Here is a 19636-nt window from a genome sequence, read left to right as displayed (position 1 = left end):
GTGTTAGCTCTTCTCTAAATGTTTGATAGAATTCGCCTGTGAAGCCATCTGGTGCTGGACTTTTGTTTGTTGGAAGGTTTTTAATCCCAGTTTCAATTTCAGTTCTTGTGATGGGTCCATTCATCTTTTCTATTTCGTCTTGGTTTAGTCTTGGAAGATTGTATTTTTCTAGGAATTTGTCCACTTCTTCTAGGTTTTTCCGTATTATTGGCATGTAGTTGCATATAGTAGTCTCTTATGATCCTTTGTATTTCTGTGGTGTCCGTTGTTACCTCTCCTTTTTGACTTCTAATTTTATTGATTTGAGACCTCTCTCTTTTTTGCTTGATAGGTCTGGCTAGGGGTTTATCAATTTGGTTGATCTTTTCAGAGAACCAGCTTTTCGTTTCATTGATCTTTTCTATGGTTTTCTTTGTTTCTATTTCATTGATTTCTGCTGTGATCTTTATGATTTCTTTCCTTCTACTAACTTTAGGTCTTGTCTCTTCTTCTCTCTCGAGCTGCCATAGATGTAAAGTTAGCTTGTTTATTTGAGCTTTTTCTTGCTTCCTGAGGTGGGCTTGTATTGCTATAATCTTTCCTCTTAGAATGGCTTTTGCTGCATCCCATAGGTTTTGGAGTGTTGTATCTTCATTGTCATTTGCTGCTAGGTATTTTTTAATTTCCTCTTTGATGTCTTCAGTGATCCATTGGTTGCTTAGTAGCATGTTGTTTAGTCTCCACGTGTTTGTGTTTTTTGCAGTTTTTTTCTCGTTGTTGATTTCCAGTTGTATAGCGTTGTAGTCGGAAAATATGCTTGATATGATTTCAATTTTCTTAAAGTTAATGAGGTTGGAGTTGTAGCCCAGAATATGATCAATCTTAGGGAATGTTCCATGTGCACTTGAGAAGAATGTGTATTCTGTTGCTTTTGGATGGAATGTCCTATAAATGTCTATTAAGTCCATCTGGTTTAATGCATCATTCAGGGCCTGTGTTTCCTTATTGATTTTCTGTCTTGTTGATAAAGTCCATTACTTTAATATCTTAGGTGTTAAAGTTCCCCACTCTGATTGTGTTATTGTTGATTTCTCCTTTTAAGGTTGTTAGCAGTTGCCTTATATATTGTGGTGAACCTGTGTTGGGTGTGTAGATATTTAAAATTGTTGTATCTTCTTCTTGGATTGATCCTTAAAATATTCTTCATTTTAAAGTCCATTTTGTCCGATGTGAGTATTGTTACTCCAGCTTTCTTTGATCCCCATTTGCATGAAGTATTTTCTTCCATCCTCTCACTTTCAGTTTGTATGTGTCCCTAGAAGTGAAGTGGGTCTCTTGAAGACAGCATATATAGGGTTCTTGCTTTTGTCTCCATTCAGCCAGTCTATGTCTTTTGGCTAGGGCATTTAGTCCATTCATATTTAAGGTAATTATTGATATGTATGTTCTTACTGCCATTTTATTAATTGCTTTGGATTTGTTTTTGCTGCTCTTTTTACTTTCCTTCTTCTCTTGTTCTTTTCTGCCTATAGAAGTTCCTTTAGTATTTGTTGTAAGGCTGGTTTAGTGTTGCTGAATTCTCTCAGCTTTTGCTTATCTGTGAAGGTTTTGATTTCTCCTTCAAATCTGAATGAGAGCCTTGCCAGGTAAAGTAATCTTGGTTGGAGGTTTTTTCCTTTCATCATGTTGAGTATATCCTGCCACTCCCTTCCGGCCTGCAGAGTTTTTCTGCTGATAACCTTATTGATAACCTTCCTTTGTATGTTAAGTGTTTCTTTCCCTAGCTGCTTTCAGGATTTTCTCTTTATCTTTAATTTTGGTCAGCTTGATTAATATGTGTCTTGGTGTATTCCTCTTTGGGTTTATTTTATATGGTACTCGTTGTGCTTCCTGGATTTGAGTGAGTGGTTCCTTTCCCATGTGAGGGATGCTTTTGGCTATTATCTCTTGGAATATTTTTTCTGTCCCTTTCTCTCTCTCTTGTCCTTCTGGCACCCCTATAATACAGATGTTGGTGTGTTTAACCTTGTCCCAGAGTTCTCTGAGACTCTCTTCATTTGTTTTCAATCTTTTTTCTCTTTTCTGTTCTGCATCCGTAATTTCCACTAATCTGTCCTGCACCTCACTTATTCGTTCTTCTGCCTCCTGTGTTCTGCTGTTAGCTGCTTCTAGTGAGTTTTTTTTTATTTCAGTTATTGTATTTTGCATCTCTTCTTGTTTAAGTTTTATATCTTGTATCTCTTTGGTCAGTGTTTCCTGTAAGTTATCCATCTTTGCCTCCAGTTTATTTCCAATGTCTTGCATCATGTTGAGCATCAACAGTCTAAAGTCTTTTTCCTGGAGGCTGAGAATCTCCTCATGGCTTAGCTGATTTTCTGGGGTTTTTCCTTTCTCCCTCATCTGAGTTATAGTTCTCTGTCTTTTCATTTTTATAGGTTTTTGGTGTGGTGACCTTCTTACAGATAATAGAGCTGTAGCCTCTCTTACTTCTGGTGTCTGCCCCCCTTGTGGCTGAAGTTGGTATGGGGGCTTGGTGTAGGCTTCCTGATGGGAGGGGCTGATGCCTGCCCACTGGTAGGAGGAGCTGATTCTACTCCCTCTGGTGGGTGGGGCTTAGTCTCTGGATGGGATTAGAGGCAGCTGTGTGCCTGAGGGGTCTCTAGGTAGCCTGTTTACTGAGGGGTGGGGCTGTGATCCCACCTGGATTGTTGTTTTCCCTGGGGCTTCTCAGTGCTGACTGATGGGTGGGGCCAGATTTTCCCAAAATGGCCACCTCCAGAGAAAGGCAGTGCTGCTGAATATTCCCGAGAGCTTTGCTTTCAATGTCCTTTCCTCACAACAAGCCACATTTCACCCCTCTTTTCTCAGGATGTCCTCCAGGAACTGCAGTCAGGTTTGACCCAGATTCCCATGGAGACTTTGCTCTGCCCTGGGACCCAGTGCATGTGAAAGTCCGTGTGCGCCTTTTGAGAATGGGGTCTCCGTTTCCCCCAGTCCTGTGGAGCTCCTGCGCTTAAGGCCCAGTGGCCTTAAATGCCAGATGCTCCAGGGGCTCTTTCTCCCAGTGCCAGATCCCTGCATGTGAGGGTTTGATGTGTGGCTCAGAACTCTCAGTCCTGTAGGTGAGTCTCTGTGAACCAGTTAGTTTCCAGTCTGTGGAGCTTCCCCCCCAGGAGGTATGGGGTTGTTTATATCACGAAATTGTCCCCCCTACCTCTTGATGTGGCCTCTTCTTTTTCTTCTGGAGTAGAGTATCTTTTTTAAGGTTTCCGGTCCATTTGGGTGAAGATGGCTCAGACTTTAGTTGTGAGTTTTGTTGTTTTTCCTCCAATCCTTTTATTCTGCCATCTTAATCCCATCCTTCAGTTTAATTTCTTAATAGCTCTGTAAACTCTGTAACCCCTGGGCAAGGAAATTAACCTCTCTCTGCTTTATTTTTGTCATTAGTAAAATGGAAAGGATAAAAATATTATACTTTGTTAGTCTTTTATTGTGAACAGTAAATGTATTATATATTTTTGTATATGTATATACACACACATACACACACAATGTAGTGAGAATTATGTACATTAGAGTTAGCTTTTAGCTGTTATGATGATAGTAAATGATAGTTTGTAGTTAGTATGGATATAACTACTAAAAGAAAAAATAGAGGAGTGATTGCTTCTGGGAGGTAGTATTGGGGAGTGTATTTGGGAACATTATAAATCTTTTGGCACTACTTAATTTGACATACATACATATGCTATTTCGATGAAAGTTTGGAAAGTGATTTAAGTATATGTCAAAGTCTCAGAGTGATGGTAAGGAGAGGAGAAAACAGTATGAGAGACTGGAAAATATCCTGAAACTCCCCTCTCACATATCTCCTGCTGGTCACATTCATCATAGGAGCTGCTCCAAATTGCTCTTTTCAGGCTCCCTCAGAGTGCCAGCCTACTACATGTTATTTTTAAAATCTTGGCAAATTCTGACTCTTCTGTTTCCTTTTTGCACTTTTTATCAGGTAAATCAATTTGACAATTCTCAGCATCTTTAAATCCACCTTTTACAGATTATTTTAATCAATACCTAGGAGACCCAGGGGTGAAAGAAGTAATAAAACAAAACAAAAAGGGAGTTTCTGTCATGGCTCAGTGGTTAATGAATCCTTCTAGGAGCCATGAGATTGCGGGTTTGATCCCTGACCTTGCTCAGTGGGTTAAGGATCCTGCGTTGCTGTGAGGTGTGGTGTAGGTCACAGACACAGCTCAGATCTAGTATTGCTGTGGCTCTGGCGTAGGCCTGTGGCTGCAGCTCTATTTAAACCCCTAGCCTGTGAACCTCCATATGCTGTGGGTGTGGCCTTTGAAAAGGCAAAAAGACAAAAAGAAAAAAAAAAAGTAAGAGGTAATAAACAGAGAAATGTCACTGAGTGTGTGTATGTTTGTGTGCTTGTGGTATTGAATACTACTACTATAATACTTTTTGTTTCTGTTATAAAATAAACAATGTAATTATAAATTTATATTAAATTACTTTTGTAAATTTATATGTAACTTTATTGTTTGTGTATTAATTTATTAAATAACTTTGATATTCCTAAAAGAATGTAATATTTGATTTTCCTTAAGTACATTGTCATTTTTTTTACAGACATAAAAATAGTCAAATTATTCACTGTGAGGATATTTGCATGAAGGATTATATAAATTGGTAAACATAACATTGAGCTCTATGTAAGTAAACTGATTAGAAAGGACCTCTATCACTTATTTGATCAAATGTGACACTCCCAGTTGGGCCAGTGTAGAGCCAGGGTGTGAATGAGCATGATAGGTAATCACCTGGCTCTACTAGGATTAGGAATAGAATTCTTATGACAACCAGAAAGATAATTTTTAGTGTTGGAAGCTAGGATGTTGAAAAACCACTGACGATAGTTAAAGTACTTTATAGAAGTGGCAATCAGCTTTCTCCACTTTAACATTACTGTTTTTTCTCTTTCTGCACTCTGAAAGTATGGCCATAAATTCAGCCCACATTCAACTGTGAGGGAGAGATAAGCTCTGCCTCCTGGAGTGGGATGTGTTTATGTTTATTACTTGAAATTCTGCTATAAGGAAGATTTGTCTCTTCTCTCCTGTGTATTTATTCACCTATTTATTTATATCAGTATAGATCCTATATTTATTTTATGTTCTGTGTTATAATCCAAATATTATGTTCTTTTGTTGCTCAAATTGTTGTACTGGGTGCTTTTTAAGGTTGGCTTTTGTGTCCTTTTGATATACCTCATTTTTTTTTTTTTTTAGCACTTCCTTGCTTTCAAGGTGTAAATATCTAGACAATTATCTTCAAGTTTTACATACTACAAAATGTGAAACAAATATTTGTCAGAATAAATTATTCAGTTTAGTTAAATACAAAGTTATGTTTTTCTTAATCTTATTCATCATTTGGATAGATTATATTTTATGAGATCAGTAAACATGTAAACACACCCCAATCAAATAAAAATATACACATATATTTAATACTGATAAATCAGAGAAACACTAGCTCTTTTTATTAAATTATAGTCTGTAGTAAAAGACTTGAGAAAATTGTATATAATGTTATGAATCTAATGTTTGTTATAAAGGTTTTCAAATTGTCTCTAAGTAAAATCTACATTTTAATTAATTTTTTAATTATAGGAAAACAAGGTACTGCGGACAGTTCCTCTTCTAGCTGCATGTCTCCCCCAAGATAAGTGTAAAGTCAAGATTGGTCGTCGCTTCAGTGAAGAAAGGTAAATTTTTTTTTTTTTTTTTTTTTTTTATTTTTTATTTTTTGTCTTTGAGTCTTTTGTTGTTGTTGTTGTTGTTGCTATTTCTTGGGCCGCTCCCGCGGCATATGGAGGTTCCCAGGCTAGGGGTTGAATCGGAGCTGTAGCCACCGGCCTACGCCAGAGCCACAGCAACGCGGGATCCGAGCCGCATCTGCAACCTACACCACAGCTCACGGCAACGCCGGATCGTTAACCCACTGAGCAAGGGCAGGGACCGAACCCGCAACCTCATGGTTCCTAGTCGGATTTGTTAACCACTGCGCCATGACGGGAACTCCAGAAAGGTAAATTTTAAGACAATTTAAACTAATTCTTTTTTGCACAAATTTTTAAAATTGGTTTCTCTCAAGTTATCCATTAGACCTAGAACATGGTACATTGGAAGTGGTCCAGAAATTTAATTTCTGCCTTCTCCTTCAAAATTGTACAAGTAAAATGTAAGCAAAAATGCTCCCCCAAAACAGAGACCTAAACGGAATAAACAAATTATAGCATTGTCTAAATTCCTTAGTAATGTACATTGATTGAGCCTAAGTGTATATTTACTGTTTATTTCATTTTTACGAAGATAAGTTTTTTTTCAAGGTAGTCAGGTATTTGTATTAGATTTTTTCTTTTTTTTTACAATTATATATAATACACATTTATATAAATATATATATACATATATCTATAGATTTCTCTGTCTACTACCTACCCACTTACCTACGTACCTACCTATATCTCCATTTATAGCCCACTAAGGCTTTCTTAAGTTATAGTGACTAAAACTATATTTAATCTTCTAGTTATAGGCACATCATTTTTTTTTTAAATGATAGAATGCTCTCTCTTGCTGTATTTAAAATATTTTCTCTGGAGTTCCTGTTGTGGCTCAGTGGCTTCTGCCACAGCTGCAGTTCTGATTCAACCCCTAGCCTGGGAACTTCCCTATGCTGCAAGGGTGGCTGTAAAAAGAAAAAAAAATAATAAAATAAAATATTCTTTCTGATAAGGCCAGTATTTGTAGCAGCCTGTTAGTTGATATCTTCACAGACAGTTCTGTGAAATTCTTGAATCTTATTTCACACTGTATTACAGAACCTATTATTATAAATGTGTATCATATACTATATGTATTTAAATTTTTCTACAAGGCTTCTTACTTTTGAGGCACTTGTGTTGCTTATCTGTCTATTCACAGAGCCTTTGCAAATTACTTAAATGCTATCTACGCAGTTAAATATATTTTTAGGTACAAAATTTATTCTCTTGAAAACATGGAGATTTATTTTTCAGCTCATTTATGAAAATGCTAGGTAAGACAAGTGCCAGTTCCAAGCCCAAGGGACTGACCAAACTTTTCCATTCCTTTATATTATGAAAGTAATATCATGTTAGAACTTTATACAGTAATTTTTTTTCCCTTCTCTGAAAATATGGTTAGGCAGTCTTTTCTCATATAGAGTTTCCTTTTGCACATTTTGCGTTCCCTGGCCCCCAGAGGTAAACCTTGCTCTGGGCTTGGTGCTACTGTTGTGATTTTTGCCATTTTGATGGGGAGGGAAGCATGATCCAAAGCTCTTTACGTGGGGATCGGTCATATAACTTACACTGTAGCACTCCTTCACACAAAGGCTCTTTGTTATGATAGTTTCTCTATAATTCTTAGATAGTTGTAGATCTGACAACTTGGATCTTGGTTGTTTTACTCCAGGAGTGGTGAGCATCTGTGGTAGTAGAAGTAGAAGCTATTTGGGTCATCTAACCCCCTCCACAAATGTGCTTGGAGATGAGAAACTTGACATTTTTCTAAATAGCTTATCCCATTTTGAGACCATTACATTAAGTTCAGTTTTTCTGATGGTACCTAATATACTGCTTACTAAGTAAATTCTTATTCACTGATGGATTTTAAACTAAAGTTAAGATTATTAATTTAATAAAATTGGTAATTGAATGATTATTTTAGATTTTTTTGTCAGAGTATGTGATGTAAATATGTGGGGAATGATTAAGAGACATATTACTTGTGGTATCCTTTGTAAGTAGAATTTAAAAATACTTATTTTCATTTTTTTGCTACTAGTATATAAGAAAACAATTGGGTTTTGTCTATTAACCTTGTATACTATGACTTTATAAATTTATTTGTTAGTTGTAGGAATTGTTTTGTAGATTGCCTAGAACTTTCTGTGTTAAGTAGCCTTATCATCTCCAAATAGGATTGTTTATACTTCTTCCTTTCTGTTGTTTATGCCTTTTATTTCTTTTTCTTGCCTTATTGCAGTAACTTTAGTACAATGTGTATTACGAGTAGTGAAAGCCAATATCTTTACCTTGATCCTAATCTCAAGGGACATTGTTAAAGCTGATATTGCCTGTATACTTTTTATAGATGCCATTTGTTAGTTTGAAGGTGATACCATTTATTAGCTTTAATTGACTCTTTAACTTGTCTCCTTCCCCTTCAAGATGATTTTGTTGCTTGCAGACAGAGGCTGTCTCATTCATTATTAGATCTCTAGTGTCAAAATGTTTCACATGTATTTTTGAATGAAGTTCAGTAAGAATGATAAAACTCCTCCCCCCAAAATGCTAATAGAGATTTCATTTTAAATTTTTAGAGATCCCGAACTTTCAACTATTTGTCGGAAGTCTGATACTTTAATATTATATCCAGGGGCTGAAGCTGCTAATTTGGAAGAATTTATATTAGATTCTCCTATTTATCCTACCACAGTCATCATCATTGATGGTACATGGAGCCAGGCTAAGGACATTTTCTATAAGAATTCCTTGTTCCGACTACCTAAACAGGTAAAAGCTAGTATTTTAACATAGAGTACATAAAATTATATAATTGTGTATGTTGTATATGTTTTCTCTGAGGGGATATACATATATTTTTATATATGAATTTGATGGCATATGAATATATATACATAAGTGTGTGTATGCTTGTTTGTGTTTTTTTATATATATGTAGAAAATTTCAAATGTGTCCTTTTTTCTCAATTCCTACCATCAAACTTCACCACACTTTAGACATTTAGCTGTAAGTCTCTCAGTCAGATCAGTCTTAGGATTATTTATTCCTGTGTGTATTTATGTTTTGTTAAGTGTTATGTTTAATTTTTTTTGATAACTAAATTACTTTGTTCTTCTTAAGAGTGACTGGGAGTTCCTGCTGTGGCAGCAGTGAGTTAATGATCTGGCATTATCTCTCTGGAGGCACTGGTTGATCCCTGGCCCAGTGCAGTGAGTTGGGGATCCAGTGTTGCTGTAGCTGTGGCTTAGTTCACAGCTATGGCTTGGATTTGATCCCCGTCCCAGGGAACTACCATATGCTAAGGGTGTGGCCAAAAATGAAAAAAAAAAAAAGACTGAATTTTTATGAAATACTTTTTTTGTCATTCATGGTTTTAATCATATGGTTTATCCTTCACTTTGTTGATATAATTAACGATGATACATTTCCTAATATTGAACTGTTATTGTGTTATAGTGAAATCTTTTTGGTCATATTGTCCGTTTAATATATTGCTGAAGCTTAGATTTTAATTAATTAACTAATTAATTTTTGGGGGGAGGCCACACCCATGCCATGTGGAAGTTCCCAGGCTAGGGGTCAGATTGGAGCTACAGCTGCTGGCCTATGCCACAGCCACAGCAGCATCAGATCCGAGCCCTGTGTACAACCTACATTGCAACTCATGGCAATGCCAGATCCTTGACCCCACTGCGCGAGGCCAGGGATGGAACTGGTGTCTTCATAGATACTAGTTGGGTTCGTTACCACTGAGCAACAGTGGAAACTCCTTATATTTTATTTAGTGGCATTGAATTATAATTTATATTTTTTTTACTTTTGTTATAATATTTGGGTACTAAGATAGCATTAACGTCACCAAATAAGTATGTGTGATTTTAATGTTTTTCTTTGATGGAATAGTTTAAATAATAGTGGACTCCCATGTTCCTTAAAAAAGACATGCAACTCATCGGTAAAACTTCCTGACCCTGGTCTCCTTAAAAATAACTTCTAAATCTTTCTTTCAAACTCTTTTATGAAAATTATTCAAGCTTTCTGCTTCTATTTGTTTCAGTCTTTAACAGCTTATCTTTTCTAGGAAGTTATATCTTTGCTTTGGATTAACAAATTGGTTGTCATATATCTATATGTGCTTAAATACTTATTTTAATTTCTTCTGAGTGTTTCATTTTTCCCCCCCAGTAATCATACATGTATAGACACAGGCACACACACTTTTTTTTTTTTTCTATAAACAGGCTTGGAAGGAGTTTGTCTATGTATTGAGCTTTTAGAAGTATTAACCTTTAGATTGTTTTAATGGCTCTTAAACTTTATTCTTATTTTATTACTTTGAGCTTTTACTTTGATCAATTTATTTCATTTTTTTCATCCTTTTTTTCCTGCTTTTGTGAGATTTGTGCTAAGAGTACTATGCTTCTGTATTAAGATTAGTGAGTTTCTTTAATAAAAAAAAAGGGAAAGAAGACTAACATTTCTTCTTAGTATAATTGTCATTGTATCCTATAGTTTTGATTTGCTGTGTTTCTCTTTATATCTGCAGCATTGATATAATTTGTTATTTGTTTTGATTTCATTCAACCCATGGATTATCAGTGAATTCTTAATTTTCAGGTGTTATAACATTTTTGGTTACTGTTTTGTTTTTATTTATTTTGTTGGACTGTGATAAAAGAAAATTGCCAAGAGTATTTGGTATAAGTTTATGGTTTCTCTGAAGGTAAGTACATGTCAATTTTTTTGCATGTTTTCTGAATATAAAAAATTTACCTTCTCTTTATAGTGATGGAAGTGTTTACATTTTTTAAAGTTTATTATTTGCAGTTTTTCTTTACGCTTTTATTTTTGGCACAATTGTACTGTTTTATACTGAAAAAGGTATATGAAGACTTCTATTTGTGTATTTTTAATGAAGTTATCCTTACATTTTCAATATTTTTTGTGTTACGTATTTATCTACTTTGTTGTTGGGTTTGTACAAGTCATGTGTTTAATGAAAAATAACTGTGGAGTTCCCAGGAGATGCAGCGGGTTAAAGGTCTGTCATTGTTACCACTGTAGCTCAAGTCACAGCTATGGTACAGGTTTAATCCCTGGCCGGGAACTTCTGCATGCCTTTGGGTGTGGCCAAAAAGAAAAAACATAACTGAAACCCTGAATATAAGATTTTAATCTCAGATTCTTTGTATTTTTCATTCCTTTTGACTAAAATGTAGACATGGTTTTTAGATGAGACTGAAATATTCAGAACAGTTCTAAAATATAGATAACATGTTGAGTGCTTTGAATGGGCCAGTCCCATTTCCAAGTGCTTTACATATATTAACTTTTTTAATCTTTTCCCAAACCCCCTGAGTATTGTATTAGTTAACAAGGAAGCTGAGGCTCAGGGATGTTAAATGATTTGTTTTCGGTCGCAAAGCTATTTAATAGCAGAGCTGCGATTTGAACCTATCTAGTTTAGAGCCAAAGCCTATGGTCTTAACTGAAGTAGTATACTGCTTCTAAAACAGAAAACTTCTATCTGGGATATTTATGTATAATGGCTTCTGTAGGTTTATCTCACTTCTTAAGTGTTCCCTGTGTTCCACAAGAACCAACTCATAAAAGGCGTGGGTACTGTTAGATTGTGGCACTTTTCAGGTGAAATTTTATGTTCACATTATATTTAGATACTTCTCAATATACAAAAAAATTAATGAAACTTTTAAGTAAAACATTTGTGAGAATTTTGAACTTTTTCTTTTCTTTTTTGTGTGGATATGCCATGTCTGCATCTGTACTCTTTCATTTTTTGTGAAGTAGATAACTACCATAGAAATGAAGTACATAGTCACATTAAAAAGATTAAAAGCTATTTTAAAGATTAAAATTCACCAAATTATTTTTCTCCTTTAAATTGGGTATCAGATAAGGAAATAGGTAAATTAAATAATTCTTCTAGTCCTACTACACCATACATTATTGTCATCTTTTTCTCTTCTCATTTTTCCAAACTAAAAACAAGTAAGTGGATATACATTAAGCCTTTAAAAGAGTATCTTACAACCATAGGATAAAAGTAAATACTTAAAAAGAGATCCTGCTGTGTAGCATTGGGAACTATGTCTACTCATTTATGATGGAGCAGGATAATGTGAGAAAAAAGAATGTGTACATGTATGTGTAACTGGGTCACCATGCTGTATAGTAGAAAAAAAATAATGTATTGAGGAAATTTTAAAAAAAGAAATATTAAATTTCTTGATTTGACATGGGGAAAAATATCACCTCAAACTAAAGTGAAAAGGCAAATGGCTTTTTGGAAGAGTTTGAATCTAATAAAGGCTTCATAAGCTTGGGTTCTTAGAAGTGAATAAAGTAAAGGCAAAAATCTCAAAAAAAATGAGTTGCAGATATCAAAAAAAGTTCGTGAAATAGACAATAAATTTTTTGATAGTCATCATTTACTTGATCATCATTTATTTGATAGTAATCATATGACAACAAAATACTAAGTTGTAAACGTTACTGCTCAGATAACTTCAAACTTACAGAAGTTTCGATAATAATACAAAAGTTCCTCAAAAACTCTCAAGTGTTAACTTTATGCCACATATGCTTTACCATTCTCTATCTCTGTTTATGTTTTTCTGAACCTTTTGAGAGTAAGGAATAAATGTCCAGATGTTACTTTTTGAAATTGAAGTTTTGCTAACTCTAGCCCAGAAAGATTTTCTTTTCCTGAATATTTTTTGCTTGAAATAAAAAATAACAATTTAAAATAGCACAGTTTATAAAAATTCATGTTATATGTCTCGAGACACTTTCATCATAATATATATGTGGCAAATATGGGTCACTTTAGAAACAATATACATGGCTTTTTAGGGTGTTCTACCACATATCTAGCCCAAATATATGAGTATGGCTTGGTTAGACAAGGTGCATTTCTAGACGTTATTGAAAAAAAAAAAAAGATCAGTGTATTTACTTTTTCTAAAAAAAGACATAAATATATAATTTGTATATAAAGTCTATGTAATGTATTGTTATATATTTATATAAAAACATTTTATATAAATTTATATGTACACACTTTGTATATAAATAAATTTATATAGAAATACTTTGTGTATAAGAACATATAAAGAGAAATAAGTTGAATTGAAAAAGGGATTGATTTTTTTGTATATCTTTAGACAGCTAGGTAATTATAGAGTGATATTGATAATCATAGTGATTTTATATTAAGTTCTGAACTGTTTTCTAGAACACAAAAAAAGTTTGCTTGTTTTTAATATATTGTCCAATTTTTGAAAATTTTCCCATTTGTATGTGATGATTTTTGGTAAATTAGTACTCAGCTTTTCTGGAAAAAAATATTACATAATAGACTTTCCTAGGAGCTCTGCTTAAATATATGTATATGAATAAGCTGTAAGTAACATGTTTCTTTCATAGGTAGTGACAGAAATTCAACTCAAACTAAACAAAAGGAAGTATATAGGTCATTTTGCTAAGTAGCTCAGAATGCATACGGATGGCTTCAGACTTGGCTAAATCTGGTTGTCAAGCAGCTGTTTTGGGGATTTGCTTCCCTTTGGTTGTTCTGATTTCCTTTTGTTGTCTATAGGCTTCCTCCACTGCCACTGGAATATGTCTGTGGGAAACAGAAGTTTAGTCTCCTCCTGACTTTATTTATCTTAAAAGAAATATGGTTTCTCCTTCTAGAATAGAATCCTGGGTGGTCCTTTAGTTGGGGTTGGTATGGATGGTACTACCATTATTGAGAGAAGAACCACAAGCATTAAGAAGAAATTCTTTAGGGGACTTGGGTTGTTGCTATCAGAGGGACAATTTAAAGGCATGAATGGGCAGGCTAAAAACCTGATAAATAATAACACATCAGTTGTTACTTGTAAAGACATGCTTGTTTGTGCATTCTTGGTTCATTCAAAGCAAGTGCTCTGTATAAATATATTGTAATAATTCTTTATTACAATATATTCACACAGTGAAAAATAAAAATCCAAAAGTAAAAATCTGGATCATTTCTTAAGTTTCCTAAGCCTATAAGTAATGTAGTTTAAGTTAATTAGGTTTTATTTCTAAATGTAATTATTTGTCTTTTTTTTTTTTTTTTTTTGGTCTTTTTGCTTTTTCTAGGGCCACACCCGTGGCTTATGGAGGTTCCCAGGCTAGGGGTATAATTGGAGCTGTAGCCACCAGCCTATGCCAGAGCCACCGCAACTCGGGATCCGAGCCACATCTTTGACCTACACCACAGCTCACAGCAACGCTGGATCCTTAACCCACTGAGTAAGGCCAGGGATTGAACTACAACCTTATGGTTCCTAGTCAGATTCGTTAACCACTGTGCCATGATGGGAACTCCCTTATTTGTCATTTTTAAACCACCTCCTCAGTACACATACACCCACATACTTTTTAAAAAGATTTTTTATTTTTTCTGTTATAGTTGATTTACAATCTTCTGTCAATTTCTGCTGTACAGCCCACATACTTTTTTTATAAATTTATCTTAGCTGTTATTACTTTAGTTGATCACTTTAGTTTCTGTAGTAGAATAAAATTTTTACTTCAGGTAAATTGAGAGGAAAAAATGGCAGAAAAAAAATCAGAATTAACATCCAAAGTATTGATTTTTTTTTACATATAAAAATGGTTTTTTTTCTAAATATGCAAGTTACCGCATGTGTAATGCAAACCCATTAACTTGGCCTCATTTTAATCTGGATTTCTAATATATCCAGGCTATTTGGCAATGAATGAATTTTACACAGGACACTCTTGACATTTGCTAGGAATAAATCCAAGGTGAATGTGGAAATGTTTGTAGGGCTCCTGGCTTTCTTCATAAACTTATTTACAGCAAGCGTCTGCATATCCTTACTTTACTGCCTTTAAAACTTCCGCTAAAGCTTGATTTCTCAATTGATAAACAGAGCACACTGTTGGATGCACTCATTGGCTAAGACATTTTCATAAATTTTTTTTGGTGTCTATGCAGAGATGTTAAGTACTGGTTTTTATATCTTATCTGTGGCCAAATTCAAATTCATCATTCTCCTTATGATTTGTTTATTGAGGTATAATTGATATAACATATTAGTTTCAGGTGTACAACATAATGATTTGATATTTGTATATATTGTAAAGTGATCTCTATAGTAAGTCTAGTTAATATCTGTCCCCATATGTAGTTATGATTTTTTTTCTTCTGATGAGAACTTTTTACAACTACTGTCTTAGCAACTTTCAGATATTTAGTACAGTATTGTTAACTGTAGGCATCATGCTTATTTTATTTTGTTGTGCTTTTTGCTTTTGAGGGTTGCACCCATGGTATATGGGTATTCGCAGGCTACGGTCGAATTGGAGCTACGGCTGCTGGCCTACGCCACAGCCACAGCAACATCAGATCCAAGCCATGTCTGTGACCTACACCACAGCTTACGGCAATGCCATATCCTTAACCCATTGAGTGAGGCCAGGGATTGAACCCTCAACCTCATGGTTCCTAGGCAGATTCGTTTCCACTGCACCACGATGGGAACTCCATGACTTAATTTATAACTGAAGTTTGTACCTTTTGACCCCCTTTACTCATTTTGTTCACCCCTCACCACTACCTCTGGCAACCACCAATCTGTTCTTTGTATCTATACACATTTTTTTTTTTAAATTTCACCTATTAGTGAGATCATACAGTATTTATCTTTCTCTGTCTGACTTATTTCACTTCACACAATGCCCTCAAGTTCCGTCGAAGCTGTCACAAATGGTAGGATCTCCTCTTTCATGGCCCAGTAATATTCCACTATATATATGTGCATCACGTTTCTTTATCCATTCATCCATTGTTGGGCACTTAGGTTGTTTCCGTATCTTGGCTATTAGAACTAATAATGCTGCAGTGACCCTGGAGTTGCAGATATCCTTTTGAATTAGTATTTTCATTTTTTCAGATTATCCTTTTAGTTTTATCCAAAATTTCAATTTTCTTTACTTCCATCACCAGCATTAGGGGTTGGCTTGCTTTTTAATGCTCTTTTGCCCCTAATAAGCAGCTAAAAGAAAAAAAATTATTTTACAGAGTTAAATATGTAAAAGATTCTAGAGGACCAGGGAAGAATACATTCTTAGTGAGATGGTGGGTTCTGAATATCCTTTTCTATTTACCTTCTCTTAAATGACTTCTGTACTTTACCTTCCAATAAATGTTTTCAGTTAGTGCTGCAACAAAATAACTATTTCATGTCATGAAACTTCTGTGTCCTTGGGGCACAGTCAGAGCAGTTGAATGTTAAGTACAGAATGCCACAGTTTTAGTATATCAGTAGTTAACTCTTTTGACTTTTGCATAGTATTCATAATTTTGTTCACAGAATGTATACATATCTTCTGGATCTTTCTGGCTCCTGTGTTGGGGTGTTGTATACTCTTCTCAGGCTATAAGGCTGATCTCCAAGGTTGTAGATAGCCTTATATTTACATACACAACTTGAGCTAAATTGCTTCTTAGGTGTATAATTCCTGGTGATAGAACATGAACTGATAGGAACTGTGATCTTCCTCTGTAAAGATAATTTTAAGAAAATTATCTGGGAGTTCCCGTTGTGGCGCAGTGGTTAACGAATCCGACTAGGAACCATGAGGTTGCGGGCTTGGTCCCTGCCCTTGCTCAGTGGGTTAACGATCCGGCGTTGCCGTGAGCTGTGGTGTAGGTTGCAGACACGGCTCGGATCCCGCGTTGCTGTGGCTCTGGCGTAGGCCGGTGGCTACAGCTCCGATTCAACCCCTAGCCTGGGAACCTCCATATGCCGCGGGAGCGGCCCAAGAAATAGCAACAACAACAACAAAGACAAAAAGACAAAAAAAAAAAAAAGAAAATTATCAGAAATCTCTCTGGAATTCTTTGCCTCCCTACCTCCCTCTGTTTTTTTTTTTTTTTTTTTTTTTTTTTTTTGCTTTTTAGGGCTGCACCCGTGGCATATGGAGGTTCCTAGACTAGGGGTCAAATCAGAGCTACAGATGCTGGCCTTTACCACAACCATAGCAGCACAGGATCCAAGCTGCGTCTGTGATGTACACCACAGCTCATGGCAACGCCAGATCCTTAACCCACTGAGCGAGGCCAGGAATCAAACCCACAACCTTATGGTTCATAGTCAGATTCATTTCCGCTGTGCCATGACAGGAATTCCCGTCTGTTTTTTATTGAGTTCTTAACTGTGAACTCACTTCTTGTACTGGGAGAAATCCTCAAATTCCTTGGAAGATAATAGTATACATTTTGAATTGGAAAGAATCTTAAAGATTAATAAATTCTTAGCATTTCAGAAGTAAGAAAGTTAAAGGCTAGTAATAAGTGACTTTTCTGAAGTTGCAGCCAGCTAAGGGGAGAACTAGGAATATAATCTGATTCACTTGCTTTCTATCTCAGCATATTATGCTCTCCCCAGAATATGCTAATTAAAAAAGTTGGATTTAATTTAACCTAAATTTATGATTTATGACACAGACCACTTGGTGTAACTTAGTGCCTTACATTTATTTTTATTCTCAAGTATAGTAAGTCAGGTGGAGGTGTGCAGCGGCAGTGTGAAAGCTGTGCTGTGCATTCCTTCCCAGTGTGGTTCATGGACCAACCAGAAGCACTGACATCACTTTCTGACTTACTTCACTCAGTGTGAGAGTCTCTAGTTCCATCCATGTTGCTGCAAATGGCAGTATTTCATGTTTTTTTGTGGCTGAGTAGTATTCCAGTGTGTATACATACCACATCTTCCTAATCTAGTCATCTGTCAATGGACATTTGAGTTGTTTCCAAGTCTTGGCTATTGTGAATAGAGCTGCAGTGAACATGCAGGTGACTCATATCTGGTATCTAATATACATCACAAATGAACCTTTCCACAGAAAAGAAACTCATGGACTTGGAGAATAGACTTGTGGTTGCCTGGGGAGAGGAGAAGGGAGCAGGATGGATTAGGAGTTTGGCGTTAACGGATGCCAACTATGGCTTTTGGAATGGATTAACAATGAGATCCTGCTGTGTAGCACTGAGAACTATGTCTGTATACTTATGATGGAGCATGATAATGGGAGAAAAAATTATGTATACATGTATGTGTAACTGGGTTCCCATGCTGTACAGTGGGAAAAAAAATGTGTTGCGGGAAATAACAATAAAAAGAAAAAAAGAAGCGCTGACATCACTTGGTAGTTTGTTAGAAATGCAGAATATCAGGTTCCCACCTTAGGACTACTCAAAGTTTCATTTAGTGAGATACTCAGGTAATTCTTTTGCAGGTTAAAGTTTGAGAAGCAATGCTGTACTGTATATATATATATATATATTTTTTTTTTTTTCCTTTTTCTTTTTAGTGCTGCTCCTGTGGCATGTGGGCATTCCCAGGCTAGGGGTTGAATCAGAGCTGCAGCCAAGGCTCATGCCACAGCCATGGCAACAGCAGAACCGAGCTGCATCTGTGACCTATGCCACAGCTTGTGGTAGTGCGGGATCCTTAACCCACTGAACAGGTGAATGAGGTCAGGAATTGATCCTGCATCTTTCTGGATACTATGCCAGGTTCTTAACCCTCTGAGCCACAAAGATAACCCCTTGTATTAGATATTTTTAAATTAAGGTATAATCACAACCTTAAAATTTGCCTCTTTAAAGTGTACAATTCAGTGGGTTTTAGTATATATGAAGTTGTGCATTTATCACCACCATCTTAGTCTACAATATTTTCATGTTCTGGGGTTTCACACCTGTACCTATTAGCTGTCACTTTATTCCTTCTTTCATTCTCAAGTCCAGACAACTGTGTTTTTTGTTTGTTTGTTTGTTTTTTTGTTTTTTGGTCTTTTTTTTTGTTTTTTTTTTGTCTGTTTGTTTTTGGTGTCAATAGATATGCTCATTCTGGACATTTCCTATAAATGGAATTATATTATCTTTTTGGTCTGAATTCTTTGATTTAGCCATGGATACTTACAATTTCATCCATGTTGTATGAAAAATTAGTTCTTCATTCTTTTTTTGGCTGAATTATATACCATTATATGCATATACTACATTTTGTTTATCATCCATCCTTTGATGGACATTTTGTTTGTTTCCACTTTTTAAAAAGATCTGTAAATATTTCTTAGCATTTTAGAAGTAAGAAAGTTAAAGGCTAGTAATTAGTGACTTTTCTAAAGTTGCAGCCAGCTAAGGGGAGAACCAGGAATATAATCTGGTTTTCTTGCTTTCTATCTCTTGCTTTCTTTTTTTTTTTTTTTTTTTGGCTGCATCTATGACATGCAAAAGTTCCTGGGCCAGGGATTGAAACTGCCCCACCGCAGTGATCTGAGACACAGCAGTGACAATGCTGGATACTTAATCTGCTGAGCCACCCAGCAATTCCTGTTTCCCCTTTTTGGTTGTGAATAATATTGTTATATATATTCATGTGCAAGTTTTGGGTGAATACGTGTTCTGAGTTCTTTGGGGCACATATGTAAGGGTAGAATTATTGGGTCATTTAGTGGCTCTAAAGTTAACTTTTTGAGGAACTGCCACACTGTTTCCAAAGCAGCTACATTACACAAATTTACATTTCCTATACCCGATCCAATTTCTCCGTATCCTGGCCAACTTTTTTTTTTTTTTTTTTTTTTTTTTTAATTTTGGCCACCCTAGTTGGTATGAAGTGGTATATCAGTGTGGTTTTGATTTGTGTTCCCTAGTGACTTATGATGTTGATCATCTTTTTATGCACTCATTGGTAATTTGTATATATTCTTTGGGGACA

At 35.4% G+C, this 19636-nt stretch overlaps 1 protein-coding gene across 16 annotated transcripts in view; it reads left to right on the top strand.

Moving 5' to 3' along the window:
- The window catches only part of DTWD2 (DTW domain containing 2), a 1117698-nt gene that overhangs the window by 44148 nt on the left and 1053914 nt on the right, over positions 1-19636 (top strand). For all 16 annotated transcript variants that reach the window (XR_014838614.1, XR_014838622.1, XR_014838613.1 and 13 more), the window contains exons 3-4: positions 5661-5755; positions 8401-8593. Coding sequence is in view for 4 of the 16 variants with exons in the window: in XM_085014346.1 (XP_084870472.1) it covers positions 5661-5755; positions 8401-8593 (288 nt within the window). In the remaining 12 variants the exon portion in view is untranslated. The remainder of the gene's footprint in view (positions 1-5660; positions 5756-8400; positions 8594-19636) is intronic.

This window comes from Sus scrofa, chromosome 2, assembly GCF_054392235.1.
Source record: "Sus scrofa isolate SSC_HxYL_T2T_F1_AM1 chromosome 2, Sscrofa_HxYL_maternal_Yorkshire_Landrace_v2.0, whole genome shotgun sequence".
Taxonomy (NCBI): Eukaryota; Metazoa; Chordata; class Mammalia; order Artiodactyla; family Suidae; genus Sus; species Sus scrofa.
The sequence above is the reverse complement of the archived record's forward strand: the minus strand, read 5'-3'. Positions and strand labels throughout refer to the sequence as shown.